The 26,931-nt window shown below is 48.5% G+C and overlaps 1 protein-coding gene across 4 annotated transcripts in view; it reads left to right on the top strand.

The window, feature by feature from the left end:
- WDFY4 (WDFY family member 4) overlaps positions 1 to 26,931 on the top strand; it is a 1,820,746-nt gene that overhangs the window by 569,728 nt on the left and 1,224,087 nt on the right. For all 4 annotated transcript variants that reach the window (XM_069611160.1, XM_069611162.1, XM_069611161.1 and 1 more), the window contains one exon: positions 16,344 to 16,551. In XM_069611160.1, coding sequence (XP_069467261.1) covers positions 16,344 to 16,551 — 208 coding nt within the window. The remainder of the gene's footprint in view (positions 1 to 16,343; positions 16,552 to 26,931) is intronic.

Genomic DNA, 26,931 nt, shown 5'->3' with positions numbered 1-26,931 from the left:
TTAGTTACATTGAAACCTGGTTTGGGGGCACTCTCAAGGAATGGACTTGGAGGAATTACGTAGCTTAAGCAAGCAATGCACTCTGATAAATTCCCTGTCCTATGTCTGTGGGTCCTCAGTGGGGTGATCACAGTGGCTAAGGGCCACTACCTCTGGTGTAATGCCAGGAACGGATTTGTTATATGGGGATCCCTAGATGACACGATTATACCCCAGCTGTGTGGCAGAGGACTGTCTCATGAAGCGAGCCCATGCTGAGTTTGTCCATCTAAGGGTTGCCCAGATGTATTATGTGCAGCACTCTTGGAATGCCCAGTGTGGTAACACTACATATTCTGATCAGCCATGTGAGAAGTGGGCGAGTGCAAGACTTACTGTAGCTACAGGAATTTGGAGTGGGTTGAAGAGTGTGCAGAACACCACAGATGCGGCAGCAGTCTGGTGCTGGAGCACTGAGTGAAGGCCGGCAGTCTGCGATTTGTGCATGTCGGTTACAGGATAGCTTACAGGAAATATAAAGGCTTAGTCTGCACCTGTTCACAGGAATCTTGGCTAAGAAGGGGGAGCTAAAGCTCAGTAAAAGCTGCAAAACCCTTAGTTAGATTGGAAGAAAGGTACAGAGGTTGGGAAAGAGAGCCGGTTGTGCTGGAAAGAAGACTGCAAGTGGAAGGATGCTGTTGGCAGAAGAATGGCCTGAAATAGGGGCAGGAAGGCAGAGAGAGCAGCAGGAGGAAGGAAGGAGCATATTTACAAGAGCTAGAAAGGGGACTCAGCAAGGAATTGTGAGGCGGATGGTGGAAAGAACATCAGAGCGGAATTTGGCAGCAGTTAGGTGGTGGCTGGAAGGAATTGTGAGGAGCTGGCTAGAAGAAGTTTTGATTTTGGTGGTGGAGAGAACATCGGAGAAAAGGTTGAAAGGAGACATTACGTGGAGGAGGTGGGACTGCTGAGGTGGAAATTGGGTGCAATATCAGGAGGAAGATGGAAAGGAGTACAAAGGGGGAGGTTTGAGGAAACCATAATTTTGAAGCCAGACAGAAACCCAAAGAGGAAGGTAATGGGGCTATTGGATGTGGCACTGAAGATGGCACCAAGGAGGGAGAGGAAAGAGGAGGAACAAGGCTGTCTCAGAAGGTCATTAAGTAGACATGTTTGGTGGAATGGAGTCAGGACGCGAGGTACAGAGAGTTAACAATCAAGATTAAAAAAGAGAATGCTAGATTGGCAATTCCCTTGTGGATGTTCTGGAAATTCTGCTGCCTGCCCAAAACCCAGTGCCTGTCGATTACAAGTCTAACATGGTGGTCTGGAGATCTTTGGGAAGCATATTTTGCTGCATCCAGCACCACAAGCAGATGATCGGACCCTATTCAACAAAGAGCCAAGAAATAAGTCTCAGGGATGGTGGTGTGTGATTTGCTTGAAAATAATCAATTGAATTCGATTTCTTTTGGGTATATTTTGCTGCAAATATATGCCGGAGAGACCCCCCCACAGCTTCCCACACCCACACATATTCTGGGCAAAATTCATTGGAATACATTTTAATTCAATAAATTCTCCCATGGCAAAACCTCCCTATCCCAGTGTTGTTTGGTTATTTACCCAGCCATTGACTGCCCATGGCCATGATCAAATCTATGGCCATTGCCACCCACTTCCTGTCCTTCCACCTCCAAAACACACACTCTTGGGATCTCTTTGAACAAGCTTAAGCAAGCTGCAATGTGCTCTAGCACCTTGAAGCATCTCATGTGCTAGATGGAATTACCAATAATGACCTTGGACCCAAATAACCGGACGGTCTCAAAGAATATGGCAAAGTGCTACTTTATTGTCAGCATAAAATAAAGTAGGGCAATCTGGCGAATAACAGGCAGTAATTCATACACTCACCCCCAAATGTGATTATACCTCGATGTGCATCATCTCTGATGTCATCCCATGTGGCAAACTAAAACCTATTGAAGGGAGGGATTGATATGGGGAAAATATGTACCTATTGTGTACATAGGTGTTAATAACTTTTTTGGCTGCCCCTTATCTGGTGAGCACACCTCGTACTACCTCTAAATACTTACAATACTGATTATAGCAGAATGAAATGGCAGTCGGTTGGTCTTTGCAACATTGTATAGCATGTTGCTACACAGACCCTCTGATTGGTTGGCATTCTTTCCCAACCTTGCACTTTCAACTCATTAGCAGCACGTAAGTAAAACGAAATTCAGGTGCCACAAGCAACGTCAAACTACTCCCCATTTTTCCATTTAGTCCATTGTCTCTCATGGCCAGGTCCCAAGCCAAGGCTTCTTCTTTGTAGTGGACCTCAAAGCCTGCTTTGGGCTTAATGAATAGCCCTTATTTCAACTTCTGAATCGCCTTTGAGGAGACAACAAATTTGAGCATCTCAACCTTCTGTTTACTGCTATTTGATTCAGTTGTGCTGGGTGTCATTATCATTACACGTCTCGGCCTCTGGAGACTTGCTCACTCCATTTTACATGGGTTTTCTGCATCTTTAATTGTTGAATACTTGGCTCTTGCAGATCTCCTTCGCTTAATCTAAGAGAAAGAGGTGTTACGTGCATGGCTTATCCTTTTGACTCCCCTTGTGCCTTGCAATGATTCCTTGGAATAGCATCCTTGATCCCAGGCCAATAGACCCCTCTTTGTTCCTCACACAGAGCTGTTTTTCCAGCATATCCTGACTCTGCAGCCCTGGTCTGTCTCTGAGGTAGCTTGAATGGTTTTAATACTAGTCCAGCGTCCATCTTTCCATCATGGCCGCTCTAGCCATGTTATGCTTTCCTCTGCAGCAAGATTCTATTTGTCTCATCTACCTTGCATTTCTATATTAGTCAGCAGGTTACTTTACCTTCTTTGCATATACGTTTTCTTCATACCCGATTACATCTTCTTACTTCAGTTACATCTTTATACTTTGAATATTTGCATATCGTTTCAGCGAGTCTCAGTATCTCTCCTCTATGATGTCACACTGCTCTTGTCAGATTTCAATTATTACTCTATGATGTCCAATGGTGTGTGCAGACATCCTTCCACCCTCTCAGTGCGAGGGAACATTCAATACGGTTGTCTGAGTGCATATCATCTCTCATACACTCAATGCAGTATTGGGATGATACCTAGTATCCCACATAGGGCTCTTCTCCTACTGTTCCCATATGATGGAGGTGAGGTGGGAGGAGCTAGATATAACAGATATAATATGTCCACCTGATCCTCTAGAGTAACATCAAAGTTGGAGGTAGAAGTGCCTGCCAGTGTTTCTTCAAAGTACAGGGAGGCAGGCCCCTACAATAACAAAATCAATTTGTTACATATTAGCATCTTGTTTAAAGAAATTGAGATTATTAGGTGAAGGGTTATTTGTCTTGATTCAATCAAGCATTTTAATTAATTTGAGCATGAGTCTCAATTCTCATCGTGCATACTGTCTACATAATTTTATGAACATAGTTAAAAAATGCTTGCACACCATTGCTATTACAAATGTGCTAGAGGAAAGGGACAGTGCAAGTAACATAATAAAAAAAAAGTATTTCATTTACAAAGCGCACAAACAACCCGGAGGCATTGAGGCGCTGTTTCAGGTACAAGTCAAAAAAGCTTAGTCCTAGAGTTAATTGAGTTACATTAGAAGGCATGGGAAACGTAAATTGTCATACAGTTAGTGGAAATACATCAGTAATGAGAGCAGTAGAACAATTACTGAGAACAGAAGTGGTAGGTTGGTGAGCAAGGTTACAGTTAGCATTTGTAGGTCTGGGGTATGGGTGGGAGTGGTTGCAGGTTATGGGAAGAGCTGGGGTTTGAGGGCTTTGCAGAATAACCAATAAGATTTCTCAGCTCAAAGGGAGGGGGGGAGGTTGTACCAAAGTTTTGGAGCAATGTAGGGGAAGCTGGAGCCTCCTGCTTTGGTTCTCTTGACTTTGGGCATGACTAGGCGGTCAGTGTTTGGAGACCTAGTGGGTCTGGAGGAGGGTGTACATTATTACACAAGACACTGCAAGCAGAGTAACATAAAATATCTAAAATTCGCAAAATTAATTTGGTCAGTAGTCCAGGTTCGACACAGAATAGCTGCATTTCTAAATGAACCCCCTACGTCAGGACAGGACTCCCAAAAAATAAATGCTTCTTTCACAACCAAAGGAACGGTCTACAGTAGGTAGATTCCTCATCCTGGGTTCTTTATACAATTGTTTCTTACTAGGCCATCATCTCTGGAAATGAATAAAACGCTGGATGAGAAGTAAATACATTTGCTGGCACCGCAGTCTGCAGTAGTAGAGGTGCAGGTCCCTTTTTAAATGATCACTGAATTGGGGGCCAGTCAAATTGCAAAAGCATGCAGAAGTTGCGTGCGCTCAGGAGGCAGCGACTATTCTGCATTGACCCTGGACTACTTGCAAAATATATTTTGCGAATTGTGGATATTTTATGTTCTCCAGCATGGGGTCTGGCATGGATTCACATGCTCATGAATATTCCCCGTCGTCAGGCTGGGAATCCTCTGTAAAGAAAAAAACCAGTATCAGTTTCGTTTCTGATCTGTCTTTCGTAGTAATAACCAATCACTGGTCTCTGCGTCATACTGACCACAGCCAATGACTGCCCTCTACCTAAGCACCGCCTCTGGCAGCCATCTTCAGATTTTTACCGCACGTTCATGTGTTGGGATCCTCGTGCTATTGCTTTCGAGCGTTAGTGCTATTTTTTCACGTTTTTTCTCAAAAACTTCGTTTTTTTCGGTCAAAAGAGCCTCAAGCTCCACCGACTCTCCATCCGATCAACGGGGACCCGTGTCGGATTCGTCTGCGCCCCTCAAGGGTGAAGATTTCGTCGAACTACGCTTTTGGAGGACTCCAGAAGCTTCTCAGGCCCGGACATGGCCCAGGAGAAGGGAAGCTCGACGCCCGGAAAGCTGTTCAGGGTCTGCCCTGGATGCCAGCTGCAGAACGTCTTTAAGGAGGACGAACACTCCTTTTGTCTCTACTGCTTACCTGAGGACAAGACGCACGTGGAGAAGGACTGTGCGTTTTGCGGCAATATGTCGGAGCGGACCATGAAGGACCGCCATCAACGTCTCGCCAACTGGCTGGAAGGGAAGAGCCCGTCAGGCGAGAAGAAGAGGAAGAAATCCGAGCGGTCTTCTAAGACCTTTGAGGACGCCCCGGCGACGGGGGTCCAACACAAGGCCAAGCACCGCGAGTCCGCTGGCACCGGGAGCGCCGAACGGTCGGGCTCTACGGGCGCCAGGCAGGGCGCACCCTCCCCGGCACCTTCAGCCACGAGCCAACGCTCTGGGTCGGGTAAGAGGAAAGGCGAGCACCCGGCGAAGCTCCTGGAGAGGCCCCGGTCGAGCTCGAAGGCCCCATCGGAGGGGGAGCGAGGCAGTGTCCCCCCCCCTCAAGGATAAGGCGGTGAGCGCACCTAAGGTGGTGAAGGCCTTAATCCATCCGGCCAAGCCCTCTATCAAAACTGTCGCGGCGGCCCTGGCTCAGCCTGTGGAGGCTACACCAGTGGTGGCGAGCTCGGGGCTCAGAGTCTCCCTGCCACCTCGGAGGGAGTCCTCTTTTGTGCCCATCGATAGGACCCCCGTGAAATCCCCGGCGGGGAAGAAAAAGGGGGGGCAGGGCCCGGCGGGGAAGAAAAAGGGGGGGCAGGGCGTCGTCGTAGATTCGGCTTCAACCTCGGAGGAAGAGCTGATCGAGGTCTTAAGCCACGGCCTTGGCGTGGAAGAAGACCGACCCGTCGGGATGGATCCCGACGCAGGTGACGACATCGTCGAGGGTGCCGACGGGGCCCCTGATCGCCCGTCGGATTCCCCTCTGCCAGCGCCGCAAGACAACTCGGCGGCCATTTTGTTGGCTATACAGTCCTTTATGCTCAGAGATAAGGACGAGACTACCGTTGCCGACGGAGGAACCTCTCCCGTCGGGGGATCCTGAACCGGGACCTTCTGGTGTTCCCCCGCCCAAGAAAAGAAGGATTCACCCTCCACCTCCTTTTCAGCCATCGCGCCCGGTCCGGCCCTCCTCCCCGTCCACCCGAGGGGATGATACGGGGACTGACACGGCAGCGACGGGTACGGACGACGAGGTATACGACGAGGATCTACCGTCGTCACCTCCCACCAGGGCTTCTCCGCCCGACGAGATTGGATCGTTCCACTCCATGATCGCCAGGGCATCCGAGCTTTTCCAACTCTGCCCTGAGGAGAAGAAAAAGGAAGGATTCCTTTACCAACGGCGCGAGGCCAAGAGGAAGACGGTCCTCGCGGTGCCTCTACTGGACGACATTTGGGATGAGGGCCTCACCCTCCTCAAGAACCCTTCCACGACGCCAGCTAGAAGAGACCGGTACGAGAAGAAGTACCGGGTCCCGGACGCGGCCCCCCTGTGCCTCCGGGCGCAGCCTATCCCGGACTCCGTCGTCTCCGCGGCGGCCAGGAAGAAAGCAGGGGGGGTGCGGCCTCCACTTCGACTTCCCCACCGGACGGCGAGGGAAAGAAATTGGACGCTATGGGACGCAGGGTCATCTCGTCTGCAGCGACGACGATTAAAGCGGCCACGCCTTGGCTATCGTGGCCCGCTACGACAGGGAGCTATGGTACAAACTGGCTCCCCTGCTGGACTTCCTACCGGACGACAAGAGGGCGGATGCCCTGGAGATCCTACAGGAAGGTGAGGTGGCGTCGGACCACGCCATCACTATTGCGAAGGACATCGCCGACACTGGGTTTCTCCAGTTGGGCAACGGCGTGTGCCTTAGGCGGCGTGGATGGCTCAAGGCTACGGACTTCCGTCAAGACGTACAGACCAGAGTCCTGGATATGCCGTTCGATGGGAACAACCTGTTTGGGAAAACAGTGGACGATTCCCTTCAGGCCATTAAAGCGGACACTGAGACGGCCCGGGCCCTTGGGTTTCTGCAGCAAAGACGGACGCCCTTTCGGAGCAGCGGAGGCAAGGGCGCCTCCAAAGGTTCCGGCGGTGGTTTCTCCACCTACCATCAAGCGGCCTGCTCGTCGTCTCAGGAGGCCTACAGAGGACGAGGCAAGTCTGGCGGACCCCGCCGTCGTCGCCAAGGAGGTCAAGGCGGCAAAGCCTCGTCGAAACAGGATTGAACCGGCCGTGGGGTCGGGCCCCCACCGAAGCACCCCGGTGGGAGGCCGGCTGGCGAGCTTCGTCAGCGTGTGGGAGTCCATCTCCACCGACCGTTGGGTGCTGGACGCCTTAGCCCGGGGCCACGCGCTCGAGTTTCAAAGAAGGTGCCCGCGCGTCCCCCCCATGGTCAGGAAAGAGCTTCACGTCCCTCAGCTTCTCCTGAAGGTAAAGGCGATGCTCAGGAAGGGCGCCATCGAACTCGTCCCAAAGAGGCTTCGAGGCTCCGGAGTTTACTCGAGATACTTCCTCGTGAAGAAGAAGACGGGAGGATGGCGCCCCATCCTAGACCTGCGACGTCTGAACAAGTTCATCAAGGCGCAGAAGTTCCGGATGGTCACCCTCCAGCACGTCCTGGGGCAGCTGGAGGAAGGAGACTTCCTGTCGTCGTTGGATTTGGAGGATGCCTACTTCCATATTCCCATCCTAAAGGGGCACAGAAAATTCCTCAGGTTTGTGGTCCAAGGGCGTCACTACCAGTTCAAAGCCCTCCCCTTCGGACTACGGTCGGCACCCAGGGTATTCACCAAGTGCCTTGCACCGGTGGCGGCGCAGCTGCGCCGCGAGGGGATCCACGTCTACCCCTACCTGGACGACTGGCTCATCCGAGCCAAGACGAGGGAGCTCGCCGTGGAGCACACGGCAAGGACCGTCCAACTTCTCACGGACCTGGGATTCTCCGTGAACTACGCCAAGTCCCACCTGGTACCCGCGCAAAACGCACTGTTTCTGGGAGCGTAGCTCGACACAGTGTCCCTTCTGGCCTCCCCGTCGGAGGAAAGGACCAGGTCCATCCTGGGCAAGGTACAGCGGATGTTGGTTTCCGACGCGGCCAAGGTGAGGTCCATCAAGTCCCTCCTCGGAATGATGTCTTCTTGCATCTACCTCATTCCCATGTGCAGGCTCCGGATGCGCCCGTTGCAGGAGTTCCTGGACGCGCGCTGGATCCAAACGACGGGCGGCTTCGAGGAGAGGATCACACTCGACGAGAGTTTCCGCCGAGCGGTCCGGTGGTGGGGCACCCGCGCGCATCTGACGGCGGGCATGGACTTCCAGACCCCAGACCACCAGGAGACAGTGACCACGGATGCCTCCCTGGAAGGGTGGGGAGCGCACACCGAAAATCTGCACGCGAGAGGCCTTTGGCTCCCGACGGAGAAGTCCCTCCATATCAACGTCCTGGAGCTCCGTGCAGTGTTCTGGGCCCTCAGGTCCTTCCTTCCGTCCCTCAAGGGCAAGGTGGTGAGGATCTTCACCGACAACACCACCACCATGTTTTACATCAGGAAACAGGGCGGAACCAGGTCCCCAGCACTGTCCAAGGAGGCGCAGGACCTGTGGCATTGGGCCGTTGCCCAAAGGATGTTTCTGGTGCCGTTTCATCTGGCAGGGATAAAAAACACCATCGCCGACTCACTCAGCAGGGAGCTGCGCTCGTGCCACGAGTGGGAACTACGGCAGGATCTAGTGGATCACCTCTTCCGACGGTGGGGCACACCCCAAATCGACCTGTTCGCGACGGCGACGAACTCCAAGTGCCGGGGGTTCGCCAGCAGGTTTCCCCAGGCGAGGAGCATGGGCGATGCTTTCTCGTTCCCCTGGGAGGGCCTGTTCCTCTGCGCGTTCCCTCCTTTGCCACTGCTAATCCGGCTCGTCAACCAGCTCAAGAGGTCACGGTGCAGGATGATCCTCGTCGCACCTGCGTGGCCGAGGCAGATATGGTTCCCGGACCTTCTGGACTTGTCAGCGTCCCCGCCAATCAAGCTGCGGGTGGACGCGGATCTACTCTCCAGGGAAGGAGGCGCCATCCTCCACCACGACCCGAAATCGCTGAACTTGCAGGCCTGGCTCCTGCAGCGCTAGAGTTTGGAGGATACGACATACCGGCCGACTGCAGAGAGGTTCTTGCAAAGGCCAGGGCGTCCTCGACTCTTAAATGCTACGGACACAAATGGAAGAGGTTCTCTGTCTGGTGCCACGCACAGAAGATTAACCCTCTACGGATTACGGCTCCCCAGGTACTGCCGTACCTGCTGACGCTGGCCAAAGCTGGACTGGCACACGCGTCCATCAAGATTCATCTTGCTGCGATCTCCCGATACACCAGAACCACGGGGCGGACGTCCTTGTGGTCTCATCGTCTGGTGAAAGAGTTCATGAAGGGACTGTTCAGATCGTTCCCGCCGGTGAAGGCTCCGGCCCCGGCGTGGGAGCTCAACGTGGTGCTGACCAAGCTCATGGGACCTCCGTTCGAGCCTCTGCACTCGGCCCCGTTGAAGTTTCTGTCGTGGAAAACAGCGTTTCTTGTGGCCATCACCTCCGCACGACGGGTGGGAGAGATCCAGGCCCTTTCCTGCAAGGCCCCGTACTTGACTTTTCACGACACGAGGGTAGTGCTCAGGACGCACCCCTCCTTCATGCCCAAGGTACCGTCGGACTTCCATCTCAACGAACCCTTGGTGTTGCCTGTGTTCTTCCCGTCGCCTTCGTCGCCGGCTGAGAGGACTTTGCACTCGCTGGATGTGGCTAGAGCGCTGAAGTTCTACGTGGACCGCACGAAGTGTTTTCGGAAGACGTCACAACTCTTTGTGAACTTTGGACCTGTCAATCAGGGGAAGGCTCTCTCGAAGGCTTCCATTTCCAGATGGCTCTCCGGCTGTATCATGTACTGTCATCGGTTGGCAAACCGACCGCTGCCTGGCCGTCCGAGAGCCCATTCCACCAGAGCGATCGCAGCTACCACGGCGTTCCTTTCTGGTGTGCCCCTGCTGGACATATGTAGGGCTGCTACATGGAGGTCGACGCACACCTTCACGAAATTCTACTGCGTCGATCGGGATTCCAGGGAGGAGTCCAGGGTCGGCCAAGCAGTGCTGCGCAACCTGTTCGCCTGAGGTGAGCCTGGTGAGGAGGTAAGATGCTTAATGTTGAGTTTGATGTAATGCTTAATGTTGAGCCTTTGCCACCTCCCGTGGTTGTGCATGTGTGTACTGCTATGTATTCTTTATTCATGAGCATGTGAATCCATGCCAGACCCCATGCTGGAGAAGGAACAAGTTACTTACCTGTAACTGTTGTTCTCCAGCATGGGTCTGGCATGGATTCACATGCGAACCCTCCCGCCTACCCCTCTGCGGCTCTTCACTTGGTCATACTGCCACTTCACGTGCTTCCAAATCTGAAGATGGCTGCCAGAGGCGGTGCTTAGGTAGAGGGCAGTCATTGGCTGTGGTCAGTATGACGCAGAGACCAGTGATTGGTTATTACTACGAAAGACAGATCAGAAACGAAACTGATACTGGTTTTTTTCTTTACCGAGGATTCCCAGCCTGACGACGGGGAATATTCATGAGCATGTAAATCCATGCCAGACCCATGCTGGAGAACAACAGTTACAGGTAAGTAACTTGTTCCTTACTCTGCTTGGCTTGTGTAATAATGTATATATTATGTCACTTGCACTATCCTTTTGCTTTAGCACATTTGTAATACCATTGGTATGCAAGCATGTTTTGAACTACGTGCATAAAATTGTGTAGAAACTATGCACGATGAGAATTGAGACTCATGCTCAAATTAATCAAAATGCTTGATTGAATCAAGATGAATAGCCCTTCACCTAATAATCTTGATTTCTTTATACAAGATGCTAATATGTAACAAATAGATTTTATATAAAAAAAATACTAAATACATGTTGTACTAACCAATGGTAGGAACATCTCCTTTTGTGTATCAGTGTTTCTTCAAACCAGTCTTCTGCGATTTATGGGTTCATTGGAGCTGTAAACACGCCATTGGTGTAATAAAAATGTCTTAGGTCTAACTTCAATCACTTGATTTATAAGCACTATGCGTGTCTTCACTGAAGTCCTGTTACAAGAAAGCACTGGCAAAGCCAGCAGTTCTGGCATATTTATAGGAATTAGTCATCTGCCAGGCACTGCTATTATATGCCCAGGTGCTTGCACCATTTTGCAGCTGCACCATTAATCGCCAATTACTACCTTTATGGCAGTGCTTGCCGAATGCCTTTCCATTGTCTACACAAAAGCCAAAACTGTTGGCATTGCAAAATGTGTGTTTCTTGTTCGGCCCAAAACTGTCCATTTCCCTAGTAATCTCTACTCGAGACTTAACATGTGCAGTCTGCCTGTTGACTCTGCTCATCGTTTTGACAGAAAGCACAACTTAGTATACACACTCTCACTTAGAGAGACAGACCGAAGCCCAAACGGGATTGGTAGAAGACTGAAACAATCACAACCACTGGCATTGCTTTGGGCGGCCTTGCATGTCATTGAATGCAAATCGGTTTTGTTCCTGCTTCCAATGTGAGCAATATGGCCTGAACTGCTAGATCCCAAGGTCTAAACATGGCTGCGGTTGCTTCTGTTCCTTTCCTGAGGGTTGTGGCATAGCAGTTCTGAGTAATCTTCGACTTTTGGTGACAGGACCAAGACCGATTTGCATATTTACAGACACCCTACGCATCTATATTATGCAATGGTCCCCAAGCAACTATAGGGTGTGTGATTAATGCAAAGCCTTTGTTCCATCCCATTTCAATTCACTGCATTGTATCTATCATGTTTGATGTTAGTCTTCTTCAGAACTGTATTTCTCATGTGGCAAAACTTATTTGTTTCACCTCCCCATAACTAGGTAAACCCACAAAATGGTTAATTTAATATAACGAGCAAAGGTAGCTCCGTTTGTTTGTGCACCTGCTGCAGAGTATGCTGTGCAGTGTGCATGCCACTTGTCACAAGTGGTTATCCTGGTTTATCAGACAAAGTATCCAGGCAAAGTATTCCATCCTTCTGAGACTGATTAAGAGTAACACCAAGTTGGCTCATGCCCTTCTAGTTGGGAGGTGTTGGGGACATCAAAATCACCTAGTTGGATTAAGCAATAGGAGCGCTTTCCCCAGTGCCCCAGAAGGCACACATGGGAGCAGCAAGCAGCATTCACATATCCTGGATAGTGGGAGATAGGCGATAAAAACTAAAATTATGTGTGAAAGGTGAGTCACCCGCCATGACCAAGACCAGAGTGCCCCCCACCGCCCACTGATAAGAAAACTGAAAACGTTCCCTTCAAATTAGCAGATTTTGCTAATCAAAAAAGGAAGTAAAAATACTAAAATTGGTTGTGTAACTCCAAGGCTCAACACACCCAGTGGGATGCCGAAACCATGGTCAGGATCTTAGCTAAACAAAATACATAAGATCTATGGGCAACGTTAGCAGTGCCAGAAGAGACATGGATTGCTGACTTCTCTGTCCTCTATGCCAAAGGCACCATCATGGTTGGGAGGACTGATGATGCCCAACAAATGAAATAGAAAATTAACTGGGACAGAGACGAAATCCTTGCATTCATCAAAAAACTGGAAACCACACGAGCTCCGGGCCTGGATGGCTTAACCAACAACATATTGAAAGCTAATTCAGAGGATTGGGCTAATTTCTGTACCCTGTTGTTTACTACTATAATGGAAACCAATCAGGTACAGCAGACGTGGAAAAATTCTGCACTGATTCCAATTTGTAAGCAGGGAGACAGATGTATACCTGCACACTATCGCCCTATTGGACCCATTGGGGAAGTTGTTTGCCTCCATCCTTCTTCGCCACCTAACCATCTGGACCAAAGAAAATAATAGGATGGACCCAAGACAGACACTAATGTCAATCTCCTGCTCCTTAAGCTCCTAAAACTGGAATCGATCAGATCTAAAACAAAAACACATATGGCCTTTGTTGATCTCAAACAGGCTTTTGACAGTGTGGACCGTGGAAAACTATGGCAACAATGATTGGAAAGAAACTGTCCTCCAGACTTATAAGCTGCAATATGATCTCTCTCCACTCGAGCACCTCTGTCCAGGTGAGGCTCTCGGGCGCAGGTAGCATCTCAAAGAAAATTGAAACTTGGAATGGCCTGAAACAAGGATGCCCCCTGGTGCCAATTCTGTTCAATCTTTATATCTCAGATTTAGCAGCAAATCAAAAAGAAGTGTGAGTTCATCCACTGATCCTGAATACTGTACCGGCACCCTAGATGATCTAAGCAGACAATTTAGTACTTCTAGATAAGACACTGATTGGGCAGCAAAGAAGACTAAATTCTCTAAAGGCTTATTTTTTGGAATTCGGTCTAAAGATAAATGCTATGAAAAACCCAACCATGGCCTTCTGCGATCAACATGGATCCAAGAAGGGGAAGTTTTCCTTATTCCTAGGATCGACAAATTTACAGCAGGTCCATACTACCAAGTACTTATGAGTTTGGATAAACTCTAGTAGTAATGAACATGACTGGTAGGTCGTTCTAAGAACAAAATGTCCAGAGTCTGGCGCGTCAAGTAATGGTACTTCATAAAAAGTATGGGAAGTTTTCCATGCTCCCAGTACTCACTTGTCGTCAGAAATGAGTACCGATTCTTACTTATGCAGCGGAAACAGCTCTCAATATAAACATGGCTAATCTGGGATCTTTTGGAAGCTTCCTATTGGAGGAAAGTGCTCGTATTACCGCAATGATTCCCTGCACTCCGAATAAGATATGAGCTAGCCATCCAAGCAATGCACTGAATAGTTTTGTGGAAATCGATAGATTTATACCGCAAAATCCTTCTAGGTGACGACCTCCTGCCGGTGGATATCTTGAGGCCAATTGCTCTAATCCAGCAAAGTGGACTACTCAGTGGCTGGAAAAGCAAATGTAGAGACTGGATTTTTTCTCTTAGCTGCTCATTGGAAATCTTGAAGTCAATCTTATACAGATTAGGAAATAAATCCAGTGGATGGACTGGATTGAAACACAGGAGATGAAAGCGTGGTGCAAGCTATCTATTAACTGTTTTGCAGAGAGTCGTTCAGTGAACCAATCCCCACCATACATGAAGAAATGTCCATGTCCAAAGTTCAGAGATCTTTTTATGCGACAGAGGCTCAACCTCCTCCCTACCAGGGAAGTCGTATGGCACTGAAAACAACTCAACGGCCAACCAGGGACTTGCCGCTTTTGCGAGGATATCACTCACCTAGAAACTTTGAGACATCAGCGATAATCTTCTTGCCAAGGGCAAAACATCATTCTTGTTTACAACTCTGAATTACAACTCTGAAATGCAAAGCTGGGACTGCACCTGTTTCACATTGTTTCACATTGTGGGTACATATTTGTTTAGTAACTCACCCACTGAGAGCTCCTTCAGGGTCAATATAAACTGTCAATAGTATCTTTAAAATGACATATAATATAATGACATGTGTCTAACTTATATAGAATATTACATGACGCAACCCCTAGGCAACCGTGGCCGTACATGCGGAGGTGGGAGCGGATCTTGGGGAGAGACATTGAAAGGAAGGAATGGGAGAGGTTGTGGCGGGTGATACCTAAATTAGCAAGCATTTCCCAGCTGCAGGAAGCATGGCATAAGGTATTACTTGGCTGGCACTATACGCCAGCCCGCCTTCTTAAAATATACCCGGGAACACCAGGGAATTGCTGGAGGGGCTGCGGGATGGAGGGCACAGTGGAGTATATCTGGTGGATGTGTTCAAGGGTTGAGCCCTTCTGGAGGGAGGTACAAAGGGCGCAGGACCAGGCCTACAGGCCCGGAGACAATAGATCACCAGAACAGATCCTATTGGGAGTCAGAGCAGGGGCTGCTGGGAGGGAACCCAGATCACGTGAAAAGGCGAGGGTGGTGCTGTCACTCGCAGCTATGTCACTAATAGCACAGAGGTGGAAAAGCGCAGACATGCCCATGATGCAGGACTGGCTGTCGAAAATCTGGGAAATAGTAGCCTTGGAATGGGCAACATATGTCATGGACAATAAGGTGCATAGCTTTGTAAAAGATTGGGGTGATACATTAGCCTTCCTCAAGGACGACTTCCGGGTCGCCTGGTGCCCCCAGAGGCTAAAACTTTTGGACCTATAGTGACTACGATAACCCACTAACAGAAGGAAAGTACCAGGAACCACCCAGAAACTGCTCCCCAGGGAGGGGGAAGGGAGGAGGGGGGACCAGTTGGGGAAACGTTCTATATGTTGTAAAACCAATAAAAAGAGTTTTAAAAAAATGACATAATTATAAACACTTCCAAGGAAGAATGGCTATTGGAGGATTGAACGTACTTCTCATGCTTTCAAGAAAGCTTGTTGTAGCCTTGCAAACTAATATGTGCAGGTGAAGGTATTCATTTTTAATTCTTGTGGTTGTTTATTTTGACATCTTCTGTAATCATGTCAGCATGGTTCAGCTTTCGCCGAGGTTTTGGCTTTTGTTACAAACTAAAAGCTGAACCATGCTGACATTAATATAGACATATTTACATATGCGCACACTTCCATTTTTAGCAACTCCTGTGCTGCACTTTGGCTTACCTTGGCCCCCCTCTCCTGTAAAAGATAAATGACCGGAACACCGTCCAGGACCCGCAACTACAGCCACTGCCAGTGCCCTCCGAGCCAATGTCACTGTTCAGAGGTAAAGCTGGAGACCATGCATACCACAAGAAAATAATATGAGAGAGTGTAAAAGTGAAACTGGAGCATTCTGATTTCACAGGCATGCCATCGCAGATGGAAAGGGACACCTCTCTGGAAGGAAACACTGAGACTGCCTTTGTTTACTCGTTTGGAAGCTTTTTACAACTCTTCACGTGCTCTTGAGGCCACTTCAGAGGACGTTACCAGTGGCATCTCTCCTGGAAGGCAGGATGCAATTAGCTTAGTTGGCTGATGTATGTGCTGCACAACATTGTGTACAGCCTTCGGGTCACAATTTCAAATGATGCCTATGCTTAGTAGGACTTTTGTCCTTCCGAGTAGGACAGCATGAGTACGTTTGAATTAGGTCCTAGCAACCTTGTTATTTACAATGCCACAAAACCGTGGCACTATGTAAGCACGACCCTATCTGCACAATCACTATTTAGTATTAATGATTGTTTAATGATTAGTACTGTAATCAGTATTAGTAGTAGCAGTGGTGCTGCCAGTAGTAAAGGGAAATAACGCGTCCAGATGTTGAGGGGGGGCTCCCAGTGTCTAGTTATAGGTCTGCTGTCCTGATGTGGAATCGGTGGAAGGGTGTAAGATGCTCTCATTATCATGTTGTCGTTTCAGAGACGGCGCCCCTCCTGGAACCTGCGACAGCAGAGCAATTGAAGGCGCAACAAGATGCAGATCTCCCCTGGCAGCCGAGCCCACCGGCCAGGACCCCTCAAATCGACGTGAGTCTGGTCTCCATGACATCCCCGAGGAACTTCCAGTTTCCCACAGTCGATGGGGCGCCCTCCTTCATAGAGTTCGATATGTCTTCCAGCGGACATGGGTACTTTACTTTTTCAATATGTTTTGGTTCTTAAACGTGTGCTGCATGATTGGTTTGTCATGACTCCCAAATTTCCCCGGCTTGACGGATTACGCAACGTTTCCCTTGACCTCCATATCTCGGGCCATGCCCAGGCCCAGTTCACCACTTAGACCAGGTGTCTGTAACCTTTGGCTCTCCAGATCTTCTGGACTGAAACACCCATCAACCATAGTCGATGCTGAGGGATCATGGACATCGTAGGCCAAAACATCTGGAGTGCCCGAGGCTGTAGACCACTGTTTTAGGTATTTGAAAATCCACAATGAATTTGTGGACACCACACACATTACTCCCCTCAAAGCCTGCCAAAGCAACACACTTGTGGTGCCAGTTCAGAGAACCCACCCACTGTATGCTTGCAAGTCACCACATACCGACATCCAAGGCACCATCCATCCACACACCCAACTCCGCTCTGTCGGCTGGATACCTTACCTGCTGTATTTTAGTTACCTTTGGCAAGGATAAAGCATTGCAAAGACATATGAATAAGAGATGTATGCTGCATTAAACACCAGTTTGGAATTGCCCTATTGAGGATGCCACCTGCATGCTGACTCCCAACCCCCTTACCCTCCTGCCCCATGCTAATTCCTTACAATGCTCTTCTTTGGTGGGGGGCTATAGCCATTTCCCCACAAGTCAAAAGGGTCCTTTGAGGTCCCTAAATGCCATGCCTGCTATTCTCATAGCATGCTGCCTAACCAGCAACCACGCTCATTAAATAAGGGGGTCGCTAAGGGATTGGGGGTATTTCCATCTGAAATACTGCCAAACTCACATACTGTTACCGCCACTCGTAATCACGGTAAATCTGCTAGATTACGAGTGGTGGAGGGGCCGTGTTCATCCCCATTGAAGGAGCCTGTAGGACTCCAATTGGGATTTGGAACATTTATCATTGACAGTAAGTCCACCCTTAGTAAACCCTCAATTTATGGGAGGTAACATTGAAGGTAAAACCTCCATTCAAGTGCTGAAGGTTTTTCCTCCACTTTCCCTCCAAGGTTCAACATTGACAATGCAGTAAATTTAGCATTAACACTAATACCCCACACTTTTGTTACTGGACCTCCAAACTCGGAATAAGACCCATGGTATGCTCTTTGGTCCTGTGCTTTTTTGATACTGGGCCTTATCGGATTAATTGATATGTTTTCAGGTGACATCCCATAGTATGAGTGTAAAATAGCTTTAGGAGAGAGGATGATGCTGCTTTTCACTGCTCTGGTCATAAACAGTGCTGGTAATAAGAAAAGAATTGTGGGGTGCCATGCATGGAGCGGAGTCCGGGTGGTGTCAGTGGGACGATGAATGAAGGGGGCCTCGGGACGGATTCATGGCAGGAAAGTGATATGTTTCAAAACTAAAAAACACGTGGCTAACATATTTATGATTTATTTATTTGCATTTATAAAGCGCCTAGCGGCCATGCGGCATCGTGGCATCGTGGCGCTGTCAAGAAAGCTTACTTGGTTACATAAGTGCTTTGTGTGAAGTACATAGTTACAGTCAGTCAGATAGGTGCAACACAATTACAGGCCGCACCCCATGTAGGTGGTCTCAAGGCAATGGATGCAGGTACAACAGGTGCAACATATTATGGTCAGTCAGGTGGGTGCAACACAATACAGCCCGCACCTCATGTTAGGGGGCTTAAGGCAAAGGATGCAGGAGAGAGAATCAGGAGCAACGTATTACAGTCAGACCGGTGGGCGCAACACATTGTAGGCCACACCTCATGTTACAGGGGGCTCAAAGCGAATGATGCGGGAAGTCAAACCAACAGGTTCATAGTGAGCGTTTCAGCTGGGCCTGCCCAAGTGGCTCGGGGCATCAACCCACCGAGGCAGGACAAATCCGGGGGCAGCTACATGGTGCCTACCCCATGTTGCAGGGCAGAAGCACGCAAGAAGCAAAAGTCAGTCCAGGGCAAATATAGGGTGCCTACCTCGCGGAGCAGGGGCAGCAGCAGCACACAGATGCATAATAAAACAGATTTTCCCGGGCGTGGTTAGGAGGAGACAGGAGGTGGGGGCCACATTGGCTGAGGCGGTGTGAAGGAAGGTGGGGAGCACAGATAGCGCCAAGCTGACTGTGGGTAAGGGTACACTTGGCATACAATTTGCCAAAGGGGGGGTGTACACGCAACACACAAGGTGAGGGCACACGCAGCAAGCAAATGCCGACCCAAGTGTGGCAAGGTGGAGACAGTGGGTAGGTGGAGAGACCAATGCTTGAGGAGGCAGAGAAGATAAGTGGTACACATTGATTAGAGATGTAAGAGATGTGAGCCGGAAAGTGTAACGCGTGGATGCCGTATTAAGATGGCAAGCACAGCGGTGCAGAAATAACTTTCTTACCTCCTGATTCTGAGCATTTTCTGACCAGACAGACCTTTGTGTGTGGAAGAGAGTGGAATGCTGGAATGCCATGGAGATGACCGGGAGAAGACAGGATGCCTTCAAAGGGGGCCTTAAATGCAGGGATCTGGCTTCGCCTTACGGCTCGGCCGGGTCTCAGTATTAGGCATCACTCAGGCCAATCAGCAGGCAAGGTCTTGCGGGGTGCCTCTGCAGACACTCCAGGCACTGCAGCTGGTCCGGAGAAGGGTGAAACAAAGGGCGGCCATCTTAGAATAGAGTCCAGGTCTACACGAACTGCTTAGCGCAGTGGATGTAGAGGCAGACTCTGTTGTCCCTCGATGTTGTGGGGGACATCCTTCCTCGACATAACACTGAGGTTTAGAGAGATGACATGAGCTGGCAAAACAGCTGCACAAAAAGAGTATGGTTATGAATGGAAGACTTCAATTACCAAACAGAAATGTAATGTGAGGTTAAAAAAATCCCCATGCCTCTGAGATCAGAGACCTGGGAACAGCTGATCACTGATGTGCTGTGCATGGCGACTCGGACAATGGCTTTTAGATCTCCTGGATTCGGTATCCAGAGAGACAATTATTGTCGAATTCTGAATCTGGGGAAATTTAACTCAATTCACCGCTGATGAGGGAGCTGAGAATGAGCACTATTTCCTTAGTATTGTTTGGGTTTGGAAACATGTGGTTTGCAACTTGCCCAGGTAATTGGAAGCCTAGCTAATGGATAAACCCCAAAAATCTGTACTAAGAAGTTTTTAATACACTGTATTTACTATGTGAATGAGGAAATTTCATTTTGAACATGAAGGAGGTAATTTCTATTGCGACACAGTAAACATCATGCGTAAACTGAATGCGTAAACATTTGATGCACAAGTTTTAATCCACGTTACATTTTAGTAAACTTGTATGGAATCGAAGGGGTGCGGAATGAAATGTACATTTTCCCCATCCTCTCTGCCATACAAATACACCAGTATTTATGACAGCATGACCTTTTCATGCAGGTGCACATGTTATGGATTCATATGGAATCTACCTGCTTTTTACACAATCAAAAAGAAGGTGGATTCCAAAGGAATTCATTGTAAAACACTGCTTGCCATGTGACACAACTATGTTTTTGTCTGCTAGTTAGCCCTTACTTTTGCACACAGTGCAAATGCTGAAGATGTCAATAGGGTACCAGGTCCCCTAAGTGCAATTTGTGCATTGGAGGGAAATGGCCACCAGAGTTCATACAAATAAAGACTGGAAGAAGATCTGGTCTGAAAGCAACTTACCTTCATTTTACCTGTCCCTGTTGGGCTCAAGTAAAGGCAAGTGAAGGGGAAGGTGTCACTGTGAGATGGCCAACTTTACAAAATGCTTCCCAGGACACTTTATATGCAGAGCAGTCTATAGTGCGTATGGTTCAACATGACGTCATTCACACACCCTTTTCCACTGCATCCACTTTGGTGGTAACATTATAGGCAAATAGCATTTTAACACATAGACAGCAGCAACAAAAAAAACCTATAGCCTAAACCTACCTGCCATCAACATCTGCCTCTCCTCAGCTACCTTCCCATCCGCATTCAAGCATGCCACTATATACCTATACTGAAGAAACCTTCTGCTGATCCCCTTCTTACTTCTAACTTCTGTCCTATCTCTCTTCTCCCAGCTCTCAGCCTTTATCACTAACCTTTCCCTCCTTCCCCCCTCTCAATCTGGTTTCCAACCTAAACACTCCCCTGAAACTGCCCTTACTTATATTCTCAACTCTCTCCTCTCTCCTCTCTGCTCAATACTCTAAACAATCCTCTGTCCTCATCCTCCTTGACCTCTCTGCTGCCTTTTACACCATCGATCACCCCTTACTTCTCAACACTCTTTCTTCCTTTGGTTTCAAAGGCTCTGTTCTCAACTGGCTCTCCTCTTAGCTCTCCTCTCACTCGTTTGCTGTCTTCTGGGGTGGTCGTACCTCACCCACCCTCCCCTTCGATTACGGCGTACCTCAAGGTTCAGTTCTTGGCCCTTTCCTATTTTCTCTCTATGCGTCTCTCCTTGCCCCCATCATCTCTTCCTTTGGTATTTCTCACCATTTCTATGCCGATGACACCCAACTTTTCCTTTCCTTCTCTTCCTTCTCTCCTGATCTCCACCTTAAATTCTCTCCCTGTTTTACAGCCATTAAAAACTGGATGTCATCCAGCTTTCTTTCCCTCGATACTGATAAGATTGAAGTCTTATTCTTTCCCTCCAACACTCTTCCCCCTCCCTCTCCTCCACCTTTTATTCACTTTCCCCCTCTCTAATCTTCCCATTTCTCCCCACGCTCGCAATCTAGGCATTCACTTTGATTCCTCCCTCTCCTTTTCCCACCATATTTCTCTTACCTTTTGCGCCTGTCCCTACCACCTTTTCAACATTCGTAAAGTCCGCTCCTCGCTCACCTTCCATGCCACTAGACTTTTAATCTCCTCCCTTATCTTCTCTCGCCTCTTCTATTGCTCCTCTTTACTCTTTGGACTGCCTGCATCTCATCTCGCCCCCCTCAAATCCCTCCATCAGTCAGCTGTCCGTACCCTCTATCTCCTTGCCCATCACGACTCCATTTCCTCTTCGCTTTCCTACCTGGGTTGGCTTCCCTTTCACTCCCAACTTAAATTTAATTTCCTCTCTCCTATCTTTAAATCTCTCCATGACATTGCTCCCTGTTATCTCTCCTCTCTTTCTGCACCCCTTCCCATTCACTTTGTTCTGATGATTTTTTCCTTTTCACCGTTCCCCCCTCCCCATGTGCCTCCCCCCGTTTCCGCTCTTTTCAGCTCCTAGCCCCCTTGCACTGGAACTCCATACCTCTCTCTATCTGCTCCATACCTACCTTTTCCTCCTTCCGTACTTCCCTGAAATCTCTCCTTCTCCATCCCCCACCCTGATATCTTTACCTTCTCCCATTTCTCTCTCCTTTCCCTCCTTTCTCTCTCTACACTTCTCCTCACCCCCTCTCCCTCTTACCCTAACAGATTAATTGCTCTACTTACTGTTTTGTATCGGTTTGATTCAGGTTTGTAAATTGCTTCTACTGTTATAAACTTTTATGTATCTTGTTGTTATAATGTAAAGCGCTTTGAATTAAAGCGCTATATAAACACAATAAATACAAATACAAATATGCATAAAGGACACTGATCTTTGGTTTTCTGTCTAGAGCCAGTCCTGGGATTTACGAGGCGCTGTTCTGCAAAACATATGTAGACCCGTGTTTGTATATGTATTGACAGCATGATAAGGGTCATCACAGAAAGGACATTGCAAGGAGTGTCATCAATCTTTAGTACTCGAGGGTAGTGACGGTAAAAGCAGTTGCCATTACTAAGCCCAGAGACAAATAACCTTGTACTGTGCATGATATGATATGGTCACTATTATTATATATGGATCACCTCAATAGTCTAGAACACCATGAGTGGGGCTTTTTCTAATAGTAAACATTGCAAACTGAATCACTTCCAGGGATAGCACATTTGATCAGATACGACACAGTGAGATTACATGATTGGCCCAGGATCACACATTTTATAGCGCGTCTAGTATTTTATACCCCTCCCATTACTTATCAACCACCATTTGAACCTCCTGGGGGACAATACTCCCTGTCAAGGGACCACTCACTGCTGTGTCTGTGCTATCAACCTCTAATCGCTCCCATTGTAACGCCCTGCTGACACAAAGCAAGACCTCGGTAGGAGCCACGATTCTTCGTTGTGCTTGAAATATCACAAGAAAAAGTATGTGCTGCGAGTGCTGGGAATGGCTTGAACAGCTGATCCTGCAGCAGGAAAGAGAAGTCATTCCCCATCACAGACAGGGTATGTGCAGGATATAAGACAAACCCCATTAAATTGGGTGAGTCCTGCAAAATATGGGATGGTTGGTCAACCTATAGTACCATGCATTGGGCTCTATGATGTTTCCGGGAGGATCGTGTCCCAGCGAACATTATAAGGTTGTTCCCTCATATAGGATGGGCCCATGATGGCAGAGTTGCCTGTGAAGATGGCATAAGACTCTTGTTTCCGTTTCTCTTTGTCACCACACAAGGTCAGCGAGAGAGAAGCCTGATGGAGGTATGTACAATCGAAACCGCAGGCCCACAGAAGGCCCACAGAGGGAAAGCAACCATGCACTTTGCTGTCACTTTGTATTCCAGCCATGGCAAATTGAGCAGAGATGCTAGCAAGAGTTCAGGAAAAAGAAAGCACACCAGAGACGTGTCATCTGATGCCTCACTCAGATTCCCTCATTCCAGGCATAGGGTGACCCAAGGATTGGGCAGGCATGGATCCCCTTCAGTGCCTGATGACAGAATAAAGGAAATAGTGAATGAAAAACCACAGGAGTTTTATGCAGCAACAAAGAGGAGGCCATCATCAAGAAAGGATGGAGCCTCCTCTTCCTCAACCATGTTATGGTTCCACTTTGCATCCAACGAGGCTTTCAGGGAACCCTGGACTGTGTCTCGGAGATGTATCACCAACTTTTGAGAGTGTTTGAACTTTCAAGATTCCCCCACGCCGAGGTCTCATTCGATCCCTTTGACCTTCAACTGGCTCTCAGTGTTCCCACGTAACATTCTTTTGACCCTCTAAAAAAAGTGATGGGAGCGCTTTGTCAACGAAGACAGCGGGCCTTATTATAAGCATGGCGGACCGGGAACTACAGTACCGGTAAGCATGCCAGCACTGTAGTTCCTGGACTGCCATATTACGAGCTCTGCTCGCGGGCGCCTGTCAGCCCGCCAGGCCCCCGCGAGCGTAGCATGTCGGATGCACCGGCACCGTCGTTGGCGGTGCCGGTGCATCCGAAGTCCCCATTCCTATTGAGGTCAATGGGAATGGGGACTGACAGGCATCGGCACCTGGCAATGCAGGAATTACCGGGTCCGGCAATGTCGGAACTAACCAGTAATTCCTCATTGATTGGTGCCGGAAAAAATGCAACTCCGGCGGCAGCCGTGCCTGTTTTACAGGCCCGGCTACCGCCAAGGTTATAATGAGGCCCAGTGTTTCACCTTGCAGTCACTTCTGTCCATAGACATGGTGAGTTACATGTACTCCTGTGTCTTACCCTATACTTGATTATTCAACATGTAGCAGCCATTCTCTGATGCTATCCATCTTTATGGCTCAACATTCTTCCAAATGATACATGGTCCAGGGGATTCTTCTTCCATCCTTTTCTGTTTCTCCTTCCACCAAGGAGTAAGCATGTTGGCATTGTCTAGATGCCGTAGAGCACTTCTGGAATATTTGGACAAAACAGCTGCTTTTTAATCTTCCTAGAACCTTGTCATTTCTTTTGGGTTGTTCAGTAGTGGGAGGAAGGGCTTTGAATAGCCCCTTGAGCATGTGGATTAGGGATACCATTGTTTCGCCCTACACTATTTTGCACGCCCCATTTCCATCATGTACCTAGGGGAGGTCCACTTGGGTAATGGTAGTCACTTGGGCCAATCCACAGGGGATCTCTCTCCGAGAGGTGTGTAGGTTGGCCATCTAGTCTGATTCATGGATTTTTGCCAAGCATAATTGCATGCAGGTGGGTTGTTACGTTTCACCAACATTCAGGGCTGGAATCCTTAAATTGCCTACTCTCTAAGTCCGATTTTGATTCTGTTAGGATAATCTTCACGTGGTATACACTAATTTGTCTGATGTTACGTTTCCTCATGCTGATGTCGTACATTTGGAATACCTCAGGAGTAACATGGTGGCGAGGAAGAGGAACATCGAGGTAATGCCTTCTTTACTTACTGGTTATCTTCATTAATTTTAGGCCTACTTCGGTGTGATTGTGTTTAGTGCAATGTCAATAAAAGCAGCGTATTGTGGGGGAAATAGAACATCTCAAATGTGCTGGATTAAAAAATATTTGCACTTGGGTTAGGGCCATCAGCCAATCAGGTGGCTAGAACAGCGGGCGAGAATAGGCATTTGCCACCCACTGTTTCCAGCCACCCAAGGCCCTTCCCCGGGTGGTGACATTTTTATTTCTATTTTTTGTGTGCAGGAAACAGGGAGCTTCTCCCTGTTGACTTCCCACCTCCCCACCCGCCCCAAAACAAACCCTTCCTCTTTCCATCCCTTCTCTTCCACCCTACTGACCTGCTTTGTGCTCCGGTCCATGCTCTCCTCCCAATCCTAGCACCACTATAAAAAAACATTCACACCCCAGATAAGCCCTGGGGTGTACAAGTCTTTTACGGCTTGGGTAGGGGGGGGATTGGACAGGGCCGGTAACCGCCCCAAGCCTGAGCGCAAGACCTAGGTACGCCCCGCCCACCTTTCCTCAGGCTGGCAGTAAGTTACCAGCCACGTCTGCCCCCAGCTAGGGTCGTGAACGCCATAACATAAAAATATACATGTTTTTATAAATATTGTGAAGGTATCATGAAGCAAGACAGATAACAGATTCAAATTTATGCTCAAAGTTTTATTTAACTTAAGCGTTAGGATGGAGTAAGGCCCAACTTGCTCTCTGCTAAGGTGGGATTTCCCTACCTAAAGAAAACCTAGGACAGTCTTGTGTCAGGATGTCCAACTTAAGTCTCGGTCTGTGTCCAAAACCTATACTTGCCCTCACAACAACTGCATATAATGTGTAGGGATGTCAGTATCAAAAGAATAGTGTTCAAAGGAAAGTTCAGAGCTTCATCCAGCTCTTGGCTAAGGATCAGCTTCCCCTTCCCCAAGTTCAAAATAGTTCTCAAAACATGAGGATTCCCTTGCCCAAAAGTTCAAACCTTCTTGCTTTCAAAATAACACAGTTCCTTGGGACACCTCCCAAGTCGGGGTTTCCTTCACCCAAACTTCCAGCTTTCAAAATCAACACAGTTCTGTTTCTTAACTTCAATCTTTCAGACAAAGATGTAGCAGCACATAAACTTGACTTCACATCTGCTTTCATTGCATTCATTGGTTTTTCCAAATAGGGTACTTGGTCTAGGCGCAGTTGACGGACCACATGGCCCGCCCATTACAGGTCACGCAACCGATACCCTTTCTGACAGCTTCCATCAACACTTAGCCACTGTGTCCGCCTGACAGTGATGCTTAGCTGATTTCTCAGTGTCACGTTCTCCAGACACTGTCCCATGGCTGCTTTAGCCACCATGTACTCTTGTCTGTATTTCTATGGCTCTTGCCAACACAAATCTCTCTCAATTTTCCATGCCTGGGCCCCACTGGACTTTGGCCCAATATTTAGTTTTTCATCTTTGTACCTCCTCAGTACTCTCTTATTTTTGCCTTCACTTGTTTCACACACTGTATTCCTTGACTCTTGTTTCATGCACTACTTTGCTTTTCGTCCCTTCATAAGCACTCATCTGACTTTGTGCAGCGTTCCCAAGTCCTTTCAGTACTTCATACTCTGCAGTATTCACAATTGCTTTAAATCATGTTTTACTCTGAATGGGATTCACAAGTGCCTTCAATCGGTCATAGGTCATTCAATCTCCTTAATATAATAATAATATAATACTTGTTCTGGCATTTAACAATACTTTCAATCTCTTTGCCTTTCACTCAGCAACTGCAAAGGACTTTGTTAAGTGTTACCGGAGTGCCCCGGACAGAGTGGCTCGACACTCACTGGTCGCACACAGCATCATTTTTCCTCCTGGAGTTCTTCGCAATGGGCTTCTCCAGGCTGCCACTGCTTCCTGGCTTCTCCCAACTCTGCCTTCCTCTCACAGCCTGCACCGCAAATAGCGCCCGCTCTCCTGGCTTCCTTTGGTGGTGGCTGCGGTCAAGGGGAGCACCACTGCTTCTCCCAACCAGACCCGCTTTGGCAGATGCAGTACCTTTGGACCCTTGCTACCTGACCATGCTTACGAAGTCCCCTTCTCCTGCACAACACAGCTCAAGCCTCCAGCTTCCTTTCCTCCAGCCCGTTCCTCTTCT

Source organism: Ambystoma mexicanum, chromosome 8 (genome assembly GCF_040938575.1).
Source record: "Ambystoma mexicanum isolate Mex_15411 chromosome 8, UKY_AmexF1_1, whole genome shotgun sequence".
NCBI lineage: Eukaryota > Metazoa > Chordata > Amphibia > Caudata > Ambystomatidae > Ambystoma > Ambystoma mexicanum.
The sequence above is the reverse complement of the archived record's forward strand: the minus strand, read 5'-3'. Positions and strand labels throughout refer to the sequence as shown.